The sequence below is a fragment of the Hipposideros armiger genome, unplaced genomic scaffold, assembly GCF_001890085.2.
Source record: "Hipposideros armiger isolate ML-2016 unplaced genomic scaffold, ASM189008v1 scaffold_724, whole genome shotgun sequence".
NCBI classification, from domain to species: Eukaryota; Metazoa; Chordata; class Mammalia; order Chiroptera; family Hipposideridae; genus Hipposideros; species Hipposideros armiger.
The window spans coordinates 326,026-342,391 of NW_017732074.1; the positions used below are offsets into that span (position 1 = coordinate 326,026).

At 43.0% G+C, this 16,366-nt stretch overlaps 1 protein-coding gene across 1 annotated transcript in view; it reads left to right on the forward strand.

The window, feature by feature from the left end:
* Positions 1-16,366, forward strand: part of RYR3 (ryanodine receptor 3) — a 358,095-nt gene that overhangs the window by 261,487 nt on the left and 80,242 nt on the right. The window contains exons 50-56 of the mRNA XM_019627208.1: positions 1,802-1,917; positions 2,476-2,543; positions 3,448-3,569; positions 6,159-6,208; positions 6,593-6,653; positions 9,009-9,247; positions 10,636-10,717. Of these exons, the coding sequence (XP_019482753.1) occupies positions 1,802-1,917; positions 2,476-2,543; positions 3,448-3,569; positions 6,159-6,208; positions 6,593-6,653; positions 9,009-9,247; positions 10,636-10,717 (738 nt within the window). The remainder of the gene's footprint in view (positions 1-1,801; positions 1,918-2,475; positions 2,544-3,447; positions 3,570-6,158; positions 6,209-6,592; positions 6,654-9,008; positions 9,248-10,635; positions 10,718-16,366) is intronic.

Genomic DNA, 16,366 nt, shown 5'->3' on the forward strand with positions numbered 1-16,366 from the left:
GCAGACTTCAAGGGTGTTGGGTTAGACTGATCATCAGCTGATTTTTAATCATGGTTTAGAATTCTTTTTTGAGGGGAATGGATGTTTGCGGATCGTTTGGAATGAGCTAGGGCCAGCCAGCCTTTGCTTTTCAGTTCATTTTTTTTCTTTTCATCTGATTTTTTTTCATTTAAAATGCAAATGAGAAGGTACAAAGTTGTTCACCCTGTTGCTGTGAAACACGTATGTGTGTGAGCTCGTGGGAACTCCGTACGTGGGGTAAGCTTTGCTCTCCTTCTCGGGAAGATTAACCTGTGCCCCATGTCCTTCCCTAGGTCTCCCTCAGCACCACAGAGGCTGTGCTGGCCCTGAATAGGTACATATGCTCTGCCGTGCTCCCGCTCCTCACGCGATGCGCGCCTCTCTTTGCCGGAACAGAACACTGTACCTCCTTGGTCGATTCTACACTGCAGACAATATACAGGCTTTCCAAGGGACGTTCCCTCACCAAAGCTCAGAGGGACACCATAGAAGAATGTTTGCTTGCCGTGTGCAAGTAAGTACCCCCCTCCATGTTCTTCACCTCTGTGTATGCATCCATTTTCAGCTGCATTTCATTGTGTAATCTAAAAACTGGTGAACCCAGCCTGAGGAAGCTTCCAGGCCTTTGCCATGCATCAATGCTCCCCCAATCATCTCCTGTTAGGATGTGCTGGGTCCCCCTGTTTGCTGCAGGCTCTTTCTGATCCCTGTGGGGGGGGTGGGGGGCACAGCTAAGGCTCTAGCCCTTAGGGTTGGTTGACCAGGAGGTGAGACTGGTTTTCAGGCCTGAAGTATTCAGATTAAGAACGAATGTCTTAGTTCCTAAGATAGAGCCAGAAGCAGGTTTTTCCCCTCTACATGAGCGGACCTTTACACCAAGGCCATACTCTAAAAGTGTGATGTAAAGCAACTCACCTCCAGACCTCACAGACTGGAAGCAAAGAGAAGACGGAAACTCCAGTCCCAGTAGGGAAGTACAGACAATCGTTTTCACCACAGCAGTTAGGCTTCAGAGCCAACCAAGGTCAGAGGGTAGTCACCCCAAGAGCCTTGGCTCTTCAGGAAGTCATGTCAGGTCTGGCAGAGTCNCCGTCCCCCTCCACCCCGCCCCACTGCCTGCTCACTTCCAGGCCACCCACACTGGCCTCTGCCATATTCCTTCAATTCGGCATGCATCTTCCCGCCTCAGGACCTTTGCACCTCCGCTCCCTATATCCAGAAAGCTCTTTCCCAGATGTTCATACGGCTCACCTCCTCACCTGCCTCAAGCCTTTACTCCGATGTCCTCCTCCCAATGACAGCAACACTGATTATTCTCTTTAACACTACAACCTGCTCTTCCCTACTTCACAGGCACTTCTGGGCCCCTTCATCCTGCTTTAATTTTTCTTTTCTTCACAAAACTTAACTTCCCGCATCCCATGTAATTTCTATTTTGTTTTATATATTGTTTGTGTTTGTCTACAGCTAGCATGTAAGTTCCGTGAGGTCAGGGATCCTTGCTTGCTTCTCTGATGTATCCCCAGCTCAATATTTGTTCCGTGAATGGTAAAGATCTTTTTGAAAAATCTTTTCAGACACTATTGTAGTACAGGTGTAGCCTGCTCACAGAAGCAGATGCCAAGTGCAAGGGGAAATCATTCAAGTGATGAGTCAGGGCGCTGAGCCAGAATAACCATTAACGTTTGGAAAATTAAGTCAGCACAGGTAGGATTGCTGGTGCACCAAAGTCACGTAGTTATCTCTGTTACTTCCTGGGGTTTACCGGTTCCCAACCTAGAGGTATGAAGGATATGGAGCTGGATGCCTCCTCCATGGAAAAGAGGTTTGCCTATAAATTTTTGAAGAAGATCCTGAAATATGTTGATTCTGCTCAAGAGTTTATTGCCCATTTGGGTAAGTATCATTGTGAAATATCACAAACATGTATGCTTCTCATAATAGCTCATAATATCAAAGAGTTTGATGTTTCATTATCAAGGAGTGATGCTTTCACACTGTACCTAGTCATGATTCATTTAGACCTATGGTTCTGGGGAGGAAACAGTGGCTAAGATGTTTCCCTCCCCACACCAAAAAAAATAGCAGTTTCATCTGTGGTTTCCCTACTGGGCTTGATTGAACCATTTGTCATTTTTCATGTAACTTGTCCTATTTTAATGTTCCCTTTGTTTTGCTTTGTGACCATGGGCATATGACTTAACCTCTCCAAAGCTCCTTTCTCATCAATAAAATAGAGAAAAAAAGCAGTGAAACAGCTTAGAGAATTGACGCAAGAAGTAACTAACCAGCACAAGCTGTAAAGTACTTTGTAAAATATAAGATACTTTGTAAAATCAAGTGGCCGTTTCATGGCGCTTAGAAGAGCTGCTCTGTTTCTACAATGTTATCTATGACTGTTTGGTGTTTTGGTTTTTTAACTCGGCCAACTTTGTGTTCCTTGTATCTTTGCAGAAGCCATTGTCAGCAGTGGGAAAACTGAAAAGTCTCCCCATGACCAGGAGATCAAATTCTTTGCCAAAGTAAGAGACTCTCTGTACTTAACCAAATCACTTTCTACATAGGATCTGTACAGTTTAGGGTACAAGTTAAGCTGACGTAACAAAGATATCCAAAATTGCCATGGCTTCAATCAGACAGACATATATTTCTCTTCTGTGGAACAGTCCCGAGGCAGGTGGATGGTGCAGGAGGTGGGCAGCCCGCTCTGCTCCGCACCGTCACCCAGGGACCCAGGCTCTCCTCTGATGCTCCACCATCTCCTAAGGTGTAGCCTGTGTCAGTGTGGTCCAGACGGGCTTACCTGTGCCACACCTGTGAGAAGGGGGGGGAGGAAAGGGGAGGGCAAGCTGATGCAAAGGATACTGGGTAATGCATTGTCTAGCTGGGTGATCTTGTGCCCATGCCTAGCTAAAACATGGGGCTTTCTGTTGCTAAGAGAAAGAAGGAAAGAATGAATTTGGGTGCCAGTAAGCAGTCTCTGCCATACAACCCTACTCAGAAGACTAGTTGCATGTGAGGCTTTGGGGTAGCCGTCCTCTGAGAAGCAGACACAGGGTGTACAAGGCCAGTAGTGCCCGGCCAGGCCTCAGAGTGTACCTGTTGGATGCCGTGCCCAAGAAGCCACATCTCAGCGCAGGTGACCCACAGAACTCCTCTGAAAGTGCTGACTCGGGTCTCTACTCATTTTTCTTTGGGCCCTTAGTTGGTGGCCCTGTCCTTTCACATATCCCCAAGGCCTCCAGGTTCAGGCATGGAAGACGAACATATGTTGGAAACTGAGATTCACTGGATAGCATTTTCTGGAAATTCCAGGACCAGTGTTCAGAGGCTTTTTGCTCACTAAGAATGAACTTTTTCAAAGGAACCAAACGAAAGACCAATTTGAATGCCTTCCTAGCAGGTAATTTCTGGTGGCTCTTCCAGGTTCTCCTCCCACTGGTTGACCAGTACTTCACCAATCACCGCCTCTTCTTCCTGTCATCCCCTCTGAAGCCCCTTAGCAGCAGCGGGTATGCCTCCCATAAGGAGAAAGAAATGGTGGCCAGGTGAGTCTACAGAAGGAAAAGCAGGTCGTAGTGCTGATGTGACTTATGTAAAACCCCAGATTCCTGGGGATTAAATGGTGAGACTTTTGGAGAAATGAACTGTAGGCTGATAGCGCAGATGTTTTGATTATCACCTTGGTTTTCAAAGTAATATATTCATACTTATCTGTGTATTAATTTGGCAATCAAGAGAAGTACACCAATTGAGGGTTTCAGTAGGGCCTGGGGAAAATTTATATACTCAGGTCAACTTCTACGCTGAAGTTTAGGGGAAAAGGCAAAGGTAATTCTGAAGCTTGGGAAAAGCAAACACACAACCTTGAGAAGAAACAGTAGCATTGTTTTCAGTCCCATTCTCATCAGGCTTTTTAAGATTAAATTTTTTAAAAACAAAATCAGATCTTACAAGTTCTGGTGTGGATGATCTGAGATTTGAAATCTAGAGCAACATAATGTAATTTAAATTCCTACTAGAAAAAAAATTTTCATCAAAAGCACCAGCCTCTTCTCATTCCACTGGGCATAGCATGTGGGTGTCTCAGCAGAGATAACAACACAGGTAATGCTGTGCAATCAGACTAAGAGACGGATTCCACCATGCCTCAGGTTCTCTCTGTATTTGATGTACGAATGGCAAGGAAGGGGTTAGATGGCAAGAGTTGAGGACTGTTATGAAAGCAGACTATCAACTCCCTAGCATCCCCTGATGGTGAACAGTGTACATTTTACTTAGTAAGGGCCAAGCTTTTAAATATCACCATCTCTGGGAGGCTATTCAATCTTAGGATTGAGCTCATATCTATGAAAGTCAACATGGCTAAGCAGTGAGCTCAATTTTTCATACGTAGTAGCTGTTGCCCGCTTGTGTATCATTGTGATGCTTTAAATTCTAAGAAAACTGCCTGCATATTATGATCTCCATTTTGCAGATGATGAAACTGAGGTTTGATCAGGTTCACTGCAGTGCCTAAGGTGACCCAGGTAGTAAGTTAGGGCAGGAAGGAAAGCCCAGTCCTCAGATCGAGTGCCATTTTCTCTGCACTGTAATCACTTACGCTCATTTATTAAGAAAGGGGGAACCCATGCTGTCAAAATGAGATGTACTTAGAATCAGTTACTGACCACAGAGTCCCTAAATATTGTCAGGATGCATCAGTGTGCATTTTGTAAGATGTTAGGGAATTGGGGAACAAAGTGAGATATTCAGATAATCCAACAGAGGGCAGGTGTGTCTGTTTCCTTCATCTATTCTTTTTTTTTTTTTTAGATTATGAATTCATGGAAATGTAACATTTGTTCAGCCAGGCACCATTTGTAAGGGCTGGAATAGAACCTGGAGCTGATCAGCCTTGCAAATAGCTTTCAGATCCATCCGTGCGCTTGCTGCCCTCCCCCAGAAGCAGTTGTGTCTGTACTGAATGTGCTCACATTTCCAGGGCCCTCTTGTTTGCACCCCTCTCCCTTGACCCACCTCTTCTGTATGGGATGCCATTCGCCAGTGCTCCCCAGACTCTCTCCCGTGGGATCCTTATACTTTATCACCTTCAAATCCCGAGATGGGAGGGAGGTGCCCGGAGACCCTGGTCCCTCACTACTCTGGGCTGACAGTGCTTCTACCTAAATCAGGGGTCCTGTGAGGGACAAGGAGGCACCTTTGGAAATTTCAGGCCCCGGCATTGGGGTGCCTCAGAAAGCACATCTGACAGCAAGGGTTGCCCCTGAGTTCATCTGTTTCTTCTCACCCCATCTGCTGTAGCTAGAAAAAGGTCGTTGTGTATTTATAAAGAGCATGCTTCCGCTTTGAAGCATTTCACCAGAAATAACTGAGTTTCTCACCCCTGAAGTCTAAAACCTACGGTTCATCAACAGCATGTTCAGAAACATTAATGGGCTCTTTGCTAACTGCACAAGCCCCTCTATTAGATGCTGTGAAAAGTAAAAAAGTGTCAGAAAACATGAGTGGGAAGCATGGAGTAGAATCAGAAAGCACACGAGCATAGCAGATGGGCTTTCCTAGCTTCCGTGGACACAGCTAGGACAGCATCCTGGTCAAGCCTGGACAAACGCAATTTCTTACTGCGTTTTTGGCTCAGCACAGTGTTGCCCATACCTAAACCATTAACTTGCTTCTAGTCCCACCTTCTTGCCCACCTCCCAACTAAGGCCTCACACCCCACCGTGAAAGCTATAAAACGGTTTGCCATCTAACTGCAGCGATGGAAAAAATATGCTTCCTTCCAAAATGCTCGTTTCTGCCTGAATGTCATACAAATGAACATTTCAGCACATAGAGTTCTAGCAAGGGATGGTTTGCAACAACTGGCTCACTGCAAAATGCTGTAACTGTTGCAGGATTGTTTTCTGTAAGGTCGGAGCTGTCTGGAAGGTCCCTTTCATGGTTCTCCAACGAGACAGCGGGAACCACATGTTTTCCTAGTGTGGTCAGAGGATTCCTGGAACGGAACACTGCACCATCCCAAAGTGCCATTCTGTGCTGTTTGTTTTACAGCATGGGTGTCAGGGTGGGGGAGGCACAAATTAGTCCTTGAATCTCTGTACCTTTCGGACTCACATTCTTTTCTGCTTCAGCCTGTTCTGCAAACTTGCTGCTCTTGTTCGACACAGGATCTCCCTCTTTGGTGAGTGAAAAGAGGTCTCCTAAAGGCTGCACTCCTCCCTGTAATTATCCTGAACGCACCTTGTGCCTTTGTCTGTGGCTCCTGCAGACAACCTGAGCCTTGGGACGGAGGTGTCACCTAAATTTGCCACAGAAAATTGGTCTGAAGTATGATGAATGACCTCTCTATCCCTTTAACAGCTCAGATTTTCCACACCAATGAATGTTTTAAGCTCTGCCTCTAACATCCATCATGAAGCAGATGTGTGAGGCCAGAGATAAATGCGTTGTCTCTGAACCCACACCTCGCACTTTCTGGGTGGGTGGTTTGTGCATATTGAGAAGATTGCATTTGAAAGACAGGCTGAATGGTGTGGGGAGTCACAGGTGACATTTTCGATTCTAGGAAGTGATTCTACTACGATGGTGAGCTGTCTTCACATCTTAGCTCAGACTCTTGACACAAGGTAAGTCTGCCCAATTTTTTTCCAGCGCTTCTTCAAGACTCCCTCTCTAACCCTCTCTTCTCACTCATTATTATACTGAAAAGAAGATGTGTCACAGCTCCATAGGAGCTGGAGAGAGAGGGGACACGGGGAAAAGATTAATCTTACCCTGACATTAGCACTCCTGGTTTCCAGTTCACATAACGGAGGCCACCATCGTGGCATATCCTGAAAGCTAAAAGCTGAGCATTTGATCAATTCTTGTCTTCTTTTACTGAGAAATTCATCTTTCAGAAGACAAAATATATAATTTGGCAAAGTGCCACTTTGCACCTAATTCTCCACAAGAAAAGGAAGAGCTGTGGCATGGATGGCAAGGCCATCGCACCATCCTGGGGAAGGGGAACCATAGCACTCCAAAGTCAGAATGGCCCAAGAAAGGAAAAGCAGAGAGATGTGATTACCAAATAATCAGAGACAAAGTTCAGTGTGAGCCCATGGCCCAGGGGTCTGGTGGGCAAGATGGCCGAAGAGGAAAGGAAGTCGTGTGAGGGTGTGTGTGTGTGTGTGTGTGTGTGTGTGTGTGTGTGTGTGTGTGTGTGTGTGTTTACACACACATATATAATTCTGGTTATATAAACATAAATGATTTGATGAGATAAAAGAGAGAAGCAGTGCAAAGGACTGACAGGGAGCTTTCTTTAGCATATTATGTTGCACCCTTGTCAAAGCTGAAAGGAAGACACATATCCTAAAACCCAATGTAGAAGACCAGCACCCACCTAAAAGAGAGGCCAAAAGATGAAAATCCACCACACACAAAGAAAAGTTACCAAAAAAAAAAAAAAGTTAAGGGTAATTAAAGGGGATTTTCAGATTTGGGGGAGAAACAAGCATATTATAGAGATATTAGGACAGCACAAAGTTTGCAGGATCAGACCAAAGCCTCCCAGGGGACTGAAACCCCTTGCAACTGGGACAAGGGATCTTTTCTCCCAGAAATGTGGGATGCCTTGACAGAGAGTTCACTTTTTTAAAAAATGTAGGTCATTGTGTTTGATCACCATTCCTGAGCAAAGCTGTGACTAGAAAGTTAGGAATATGGTAGCTCAGGAATACGCACAGGATTAGGAGCAAACCTCACTCACTTTATTTCCCTGTTTTTATTCTTCTGGTTGGTTGGATGATGGTCATGAAAATGCTATAGATAAAGAGCAACGTCCTTGGAACAAGCCTGTCATAATCTTGTGAATAAGATGTAGAAATATGGAAAATATGACTCGAAGTCTTGGTTCCATTCCTAAGTTGTATAAAATAGTTTTGAAGAAAAGCCTCAGAGACTCACAGCTAATCTCCACGCCCACGTGGTTTTTTCAGTGGTCTGACTAAGCTGTCTGTTTTAAAAGGGTCTGATTGCCCCTCTCCCTTTCCCTCCTCCAAGCTAAGACACCCCTGCAAGCTGACAGAAATCTAAGCTTCAGTTGACTAATTTCTTTGATCTCTCTCCCTAAAAGGTCCTACATCATAGGAGAGCCAGTATTTCTAGCTAGGCCTTATAAAAGCTGCTTATCCTATGAAGAGCTGCAACAAAAACTCCCCTCACCCTCCTTTTAATTAGATATTTGCAGAAGTATGTAGCCAGACACAACATGATACAGGTAGCAGGTGACCAATGTCAGTTTTATTCTAAGTCGTTCTCTATGTTTTCCTGAAGACTTCAGCACAGAGTCCCTCAAACTGAGCACAGCATCTAGTTGCCAGCCCCCTTTGGGACTGTGTGATCCGGGTTTCTTTCTGGATGCTCACTGATCCCTCCATCTCTCCTCACACAGTGTTGTAGGGTGACGGGAATGTCACATGTCTGCCCAGGTTGCAGTGCAAGTCACTGGTTTCATGAAGGGGGTTGGGGGGGACCAGCCGAGTGGCTCTGTTAGTTAAGAGTTGGCTTAAGAGCGCAAGCTCTGAGCAACAGGACCACTGGTTCGATTCCCACATGGGCCAGTGACACTGTGCCTGAGCTGAGCTGTTGCTGAGCTGCCAACAGGTGACAGGATGGCTCAGCTGGTGTAACAATAAGATTGCCTGTTCAGTGGTGAGCTACGCCAACTTGCAACTAAGACTGAACTCGGCACCTTGAGCTTAGAAGTCACAAGTTGCCCATGGGAAGCCAGATGGCGACTGGTACCCTCCGTTGTGGGCTGAAAAACAAAGACTGAAAAACAACAACTTGGCTGGTCTCCTTCCCCAATTCCCCAACACTGTTCCCCTCCCCCAATTCCCCCATAAAATCTTTTTTAAAAAAAAAAAGGGGGGGAGGGGGTTGGTTGGCCAAAGTTTCAGAATATGCTTCTGGTTTTGAACTTTGTTTGCTGACAGGACTGTCATGAAGTCAGGCTCAGAGCTGGTGAAGGCCGGGTTACGAGCATTCTTTGAAAATGCTGCGGAGGACTTAGAGAAGACTTCCGAAAACCTGAAGCTCGGGAAGTTTACCCATTCCAGAACGCAGATTAAAGGCGTTTCCCAGAACATTAACTACACCACAGTGGCGCTGCTCCCCATCCTGACGTCCATCTTTGAGCACGTGGCTCAGCATCAGTTCGGGGTGGATTTACTCTGTGAGTCAGACTCCTGTGTGGCACGGATTTAGATGCACAGGGCCACAGACAGAACGTGTGTGGCTCATTCACCGAGGTTGCCCTTGAGGGCAGAGTAGAGAGAGAATTATTCCACGTTTTTTTCTTCTTAGATTTAAAAATCAGGTAGTAGACTCTTGGAGGAGAAGAAATCCCCAGCTTTGAGTATATAATATTTCATGTTTTCCCACTGTTATTAAGGACCAGAATTTTCCACCCGCTAGTTTAGCTCTCAGTGATGGCATCCCCACTTAATTTGAAAAGGTTTTCTGAGTAATCAATCCAGCAGGAGATATAGGTTTGTTCCCAGGGTTTTTCAGACACCAGTTTTCCTGTTAAGAAGCCCTAATTTATTCATTCACTACCAGGAGCAAAGGAAAGCTACTAATATTTCCTTACCTGAGCCTTCAGAAGACCACAGATGGTCAGTTTTATTTTAATTTGCATTTTAGTACATGTACAGCCCCCTTGGGCAAATATCCTGCCACCAAGCTTTAGTTGCACACTTTAAATGTCAGCACATGATTTAATGTAATTTAACTGGTTGTCAATAGCTAAAGCTGTCTCTCCTGTATCCCTGAATAACTGAAAATCAGTTATTCCCATGGGGCTGGAGGGAAAGATGGGGGATTGTCCAAACTTCTTATTCCATGTCATGGAAACAATGTACCTGCTTATTGAAAAATAAAAAATGAAATTAGTTTTCACTGTGTTCAGTTAGCCCCAGCATTGTTATGAGTTCCAGACATCAACAGGGGCATGTGGACTACAGGTTAAATTCTGGGAGTTCCTGTGCAGAGCATGTCTTTCCATTAGGAATCATAGCCAAATCATGATCTCATTGACCTTTGGGAAAACATCCATCAGAGAGCTTGGAAGAAGGGGACATGAGGAATTTTGCTCTGTCTCTGAAGAGGTAGAGACACTGTACATGTCATCCTAGGAAATGAACAAAGATACTTGAGATTTCTTGCATTCTTCCTTTCAAAGGAAGAAAATATCACTCTGGATAAAATTTGACTACAGTGTCTCTCTGTGTTGGTGGTGGTGAATCCCAAATGGAAGGACTCACTGGTCAAATGATTCTTTTCCCTGAAAAGCAGTGTGATCTGCATCATAAGCCCCACAGAGGAACTAGGATGGCTCACTGGAGGCTATTTTCCTGCCAGTGTTTTCTCTCCCTGTTCAGCAACAAGCATCTGGGTAGAAAGGGGGCTATATTTGTGAAAAAGAGAAGGAAAGGGAGAAATGCTTTTGGTTCTTGGATGATACCAACACGTTTTTTTCTGTTGGTGGGCCCTTTCTGTGTGGGGGAGGCGGAGTGTTGGGATGGATAATCAGTAATGACGGGTCCTTTTTGTTCTTTTCAGTGGGTGACGTGCAGATTTCATGCTACCACATACTGTTCAGCCTGTACTCCCTTGGGACGGGAAAGAACATCTATGTTGAAAGGTAATTAGTGAAGAGAAGAGGCTAACATATTCAGACTCAGAAAAAATGTTACGTGCAGTCTTTAAACTCATACTAATAGCATCTTTTCAACCCAACAAAATCAAAATGCTCAGTAAAATGGGATGGTGATTTTGAACCTAGGCTACGAAATCTGTATGGCAATAGTAGGAAGTGTAATGAGGCTATTGAGATTTGTGACTCCTGTGGTGATATCTGGTGAATGTATGTGGCTGGAGGAGCAATATAGCCAAGCTAAATCATGTGCTAGCTACCAAAAAATGTCGAAGAAATAAATGTCTGTTTCTTCATAACCACAGCTTCCAGAGTTCATATGGTTAAAGCAAACGGAGAAGCTCAGGGGACATGAGGCAGTTGCTAGAGTGTTTAATGAGTTTCTGTGTGATACAATCCTGGACCTTGACCATGCTCAGCAGTCAGATCAGCTATAGTTGTAAACAAGGCCACACTTGGTAGCAGCAATGCTATTCCATAATCTTGAATCTGTACAAGCCGATCTGCAGAGGTGCTGGGGTTCCGCCTTTGCTCTCTAATCCGCCTGGAGCTGTGGAGGCCTTTGCTGACCCCTTGTTTTTCACCATCAAATGCCATGTGTTGTGCTGTTCTGTTTAAATCCTCGGGGAAGATCAGAAGGATAAACACAGTATTAACCAAACTCTGGACTTTGCCTTATCTTTGGAAGACATCCCCCCCCCTTTTTTTTTTTTGCCCTTTCAAATCAGGAAATTGGAAAGAATTCGATCTGTGCTTAAAATTACTTAACATCCTTCAGCATCTATGCTCCGTCTGCCTTCTCAGTTGATGATGCCTTTATCAAACAAACCAACAATAAATCCTTGTTTCACATCAAAATGTGCATAAATTCTAGTTGCAGTTTCTCAGTAAAGCAAAAAAAAAAAAAAAAAGACTTTGATTCCTTTAAGAACTAAATATCTAATGCCTTAAAGTTATGTACTAGTAACCAAAACATGTTGAAGAAGTGTCTATGTCTTCATGATTACAGCTTCCAAATAGCTTCCAGCAGCCAAGAAATTACTTCAGGAACTAATGATTAATTTGTTTTGCTTATGATTTTAATTCCTTATAGTTGCATAGCTTTCCTCATTATTTTGGATAACATATGGATAAATAATTTTGTCATTTAGAAATAGGAACCAGGCAGACAAAACCTTTAACCATATTTTCTACCAAATCAACAAGAGAATTAATGAAATGTTTTTCATTTAATACTGAATTTCACTTAGGGAAGGTGTCTTTAATTCATTTCTTCCATTAAACATTTGTGAATATTTTCTCAATAGCTTATTCTCTCAGTTTATATGTATATCTATACATACATCTATCAATATGTGTTTCTTTGTATAATTTTTTCAAAGCTTATGTATTATTCTCTTGCTAAGAAAAAAAAAAAGTCAAAGAAAGGTCAACTCTGAAATGTCAGACCAGAAAAAGACTGCTCTTCATATGGCTTTTTATACTTTATTCATATATTCCTTCCAGTTTTATTGCATATCTACTCTCTGTAGCCCTGTGAATATCGGTACCTGTGTCTTATACTCTGTGTTATTAGAAGTCAAGGTTAAAAGAAGCACCTAGATCAAGGCTGCCCCTCTTGCCTCTCTATTAGTTAACGAAGCAACTAAGGAATTGAAAATTTTAAATCCTAGAGTTCTGATGCTTCCACTATTAATGACTTATTTTTTCTTTTTTTTTATATTGTGAAAGTAAGATACACTTATTCAAAAGAAAAAAAACAGTACAGAAGTATATAAAGTTAAAAATCTACTGTTTTCTTTATCCCAGACCACACTCCCCATACCACCACACACACACACACACACACACACACACACACACACACACACACACATACACACACACCTGGATCCAATTATTCCCAAAGGAAGCCACTAGTAACCATTTGGTGTGTATCATTCCAGGTGTTTTCTACATATTTGCATTTTTACACTTGTGAGATCATAATATTGTTTTGTAAGTTTGTCTTATTGGATGAAGCTAAAAATGAATTTCTTTATCATACAACTCATATTTTAAAGTTTATCATTTAGATAAAATAATCATTCTCTACTTGAAAAGAATAAGCAAATTTAGTATACTTATATTCCTAGCTACTTAACCTTTCTATCTTTCCTTTTTTTGCTCTATAATTCTTATAATATTTACATTCTATTCTAGAACCAGTATTCTCTGAGTTGTTTAACTTAGTTTCTATTTAAATGATTTAGTATATATCCAATTCCTTTGAATCCTGACTTTCCCATTCCAAAATTTTTATTTTGATTTATCTCTTAGTTGACCAGATTCATCTCTAAGTATTTCTTTCTATAAGAGCTCTCACTCTTATGTCTTTGCATATTTTAGAATATCATCCCTTGTATTTTATATGTGAACATTTCCCACAGTACAGAATCCTTGGGTCATAATGTCTTCCCTCAGAAGCATATACACTTTGTTTCTTTGTATTCTGACAGCATATATACCCAGGACCAGGTGATTTATTCCATTTTCACATGACTTTACAGTAGGAAGGGGGAAGCCGGCTGTTCACTGGATTCTTTCTTTGGTCTTGAAGTTCATTAACGTCACTATACTGTGTTCCAGGCTGGTTTTTCTGTATCATTTCCCTTGGCTTCTTTTCAAAACTTAATATGTTCCCTCAGTCTTCAGAATTGGGTCTTCCTTTATTTAACAAATCTTTGTTTTATGGTATAGTTGTTGAGGTTTCTTTATTTTCAGTCTGTTTCAGAGAGGAAAATGATGTGTATTTATTGGCTTTTCCTTAATCTTGCACATCTCTCATTTTCTCTCCAGTAAACTTTAGCTAATTTCTCTTTTTGTTTTGGATTTATATGGTTTTTCTCAAATCGTCTCCTTGTTACTGTTTTTGTTTTATTATCTGTGACTGTATAGAGAATTCTTCTGGGTTTTTTCCCCCCTGGATAATTCTTCCCCTGAACTATGATTCTCTTCTATTTCTCAAAAGTGGACAGTAGCATCCATACATGTATGACTGTGTGTGTGCACATGTGTGTGTACGTGTGTGTGTTCAAGTGAAGGAGCATATACAGGGATGAAACATCAGACAACTTCACATCTAAGAAGCTGGCTCAGAACTCTTTCTCCCTAAATCAGCAGTGCCTTTAGCCCTAGGAGTACACCCACCCTTATCCTTGGGTGTCCTCCCTCCACAAAAGTAAGCAGCTGGCCCAGGTGAGAAGTTGGTGAAATTCTTAGTGTAGCCTATAGTCATAGGACGTTTGGTTAGTAATTTTATGTATGTTTATTCTCCACTTTAGAAAACGTGGGTCAGCAGCTACAAGCAGGTTACTTCTTTCTCTCCCACTCCACCTTACCTCCAGTGGTTTCAACAGGCTAGGAGTCCAGCTCAGAATCATGGCAGATGGCATGTACACTTACCCTGGTCCTGTCTGCCACTCTGCAACATGGAACCTGGGCCCCACACACATGTTGGCCATCTGTTCCCCCAAAGCCTATTCACACCTTTAATCATTGTTTCAAGCAAAACAACATTTTCTGGACTCCTCAAAATCCCCATATTCACTTCCAGAGATTTCTACACTCTGCTTTAGGTCTGGAAAGCATGTTTCCATTTCAGCATCATCACTTGATTTGGTCCCTGCTTTGTGGTTTGAAGTTATCAAACAGTTTCTAATTTCAGCCTAGATCCAGATTTCTTACCAGCTTACCCCCAGTTCTTGTGGGTTTTTAGGGAGGAAATTACAGTAAAACCCACCATTTCTCAACTACCTTTTACTGAAGTTTCTTTGACTAATGAATGCCTGTAGGGTTGCAAGGGAACCATACATCTTTGGTTTCCAGCTACAGCTTGAGTGTGCACTGTGAATAGAAAAGATCACAGATACCTCAGTGATGGAGTTGACTGTAAGGTGGAAAAAGTCATTGAAACATTCTAGAGACTTCTCTTTTAGAATATTTTTTAATTGAGACAGTACTAAGAAGGTCACTAACAAGTGGAGTTTTCAGATACAAAATTTCAGAGAAGGGTAAAGGCTTTTCTGCATTTAACCATGGAGAACACTCACATTCTTCAACAATTTGATTGATAAGAGCGTTTGATGGGGGTTGGTCAAGAAAGCTAAGTTTGGAAATCGATTACATTAAGTATTGAACCTCCATTTTATTTCAAATGAAAACTGTGTTTTCCCCTTCACACGTTAGAGAGATTTATTTCTTCCTTCCCGCTCTGCCCCCTTTGACCAAGTGTTTCTAATAAAACATTTCACACTTTCCCTAAATCCCTGAGATTACTAGTATTGCTTTCTGGATCCGTGCCCTATCCATGCCCCCTGCCCCTCTGCTACATGTTGTACCTCTCTTAGCGTTCTCTGGAATATATGTGAATGTTCTCTGGAATATTTGCAAAGCTCCAGATGTGTGCAAGGCATGATTATTACTATGAGGAGTTTGTCTCTGCCTGTGTCCCTGGCAATAGGCATTTGTCAAGCAAGAGCCCCCGATCCATGGAAATAAAATTCAGAGAATGACGTAGGAAGTAACAAACTGAAAGACAAATTGAACCAAAACTGAGGTACAAATTGAACACTCTTCAGTCTGTCACCATTGACCAAGTGCTATCATATGGAAAAAAAAAAATCTGTACTAGGCAGTGAGAACTGAGGGGTGGAGTTTCCATATCCAGTGATACAGTCTTCAACCCATCCTTTGGTCGCTATGGAGTTGCTTCTGTAGCCATTGCTGGGAGTGATCCACACTCACACTGCCCCCTGGGCGGCGCTAATGACCAGAGAAGCATTATAACAACAGGCTTTTGTCCAGCTCAGTCTCTCTGGGGCCTAGAGGCCAAGATCACTTGCTCTGGTATTTCACAGCCAGGAGCACTAATTGGCAGACTACTGGGCTTTGCTTTTACAGTATTCTTAAGAGAGAGGCCGTGTGAACTATTGTTTTTAATCCCTCTTGTCCCAGCAGCTAATTAGCATCACTATGTGCTCCAGACTAGAAAATGCCATCATGAGCTGGTAGAGACTCAGGTTTCTCAGTAATTAGTCTCAGGGAGGACAGGGACATTCGTGTCTCTGAGTCTTTTGTCCCAAGGATTGCCTTTGTATCAGACTAAATTTCTAGAAATCCCGTCATGAGATCATGACTTTAATTTTGGTGAGAGTAAGGGAAAGGGAGGAACAGGAGGTCAATTGGCACCAAGACAACACAGGACCCACTGTGTCATAGGTTCACCTCCTTGGACCAACTAAAATATGCTCTCACATTTGATATCGCCCTTTGTCATCCCTGATTGTCACCCAGATTTATTTTCAATCAACGCTCTCCCTATGGCATTTCTTTCCCTGCACGATTTAGCTCCTTATTTCTTGCTTCTCCTCAAAAGGCAAGACTGAGAAGAAATACAGTATTTCTCCTCAATGGCCGCTGTGGTTGTGAGACTGTTGATCAAAACAACCCAGCCTGTTGGGCTGGCTGAGTGGCGTGCTGGTTAAGAGTTGGCTTGGGACACCAGCTCTGAGCAGCAGGGCCCCAGTTCGGATCCCACATGAGGGCCAGTGACCCTGCACCCTCTACAGCTAAGATGGTGAACAACAGCTTGACCTG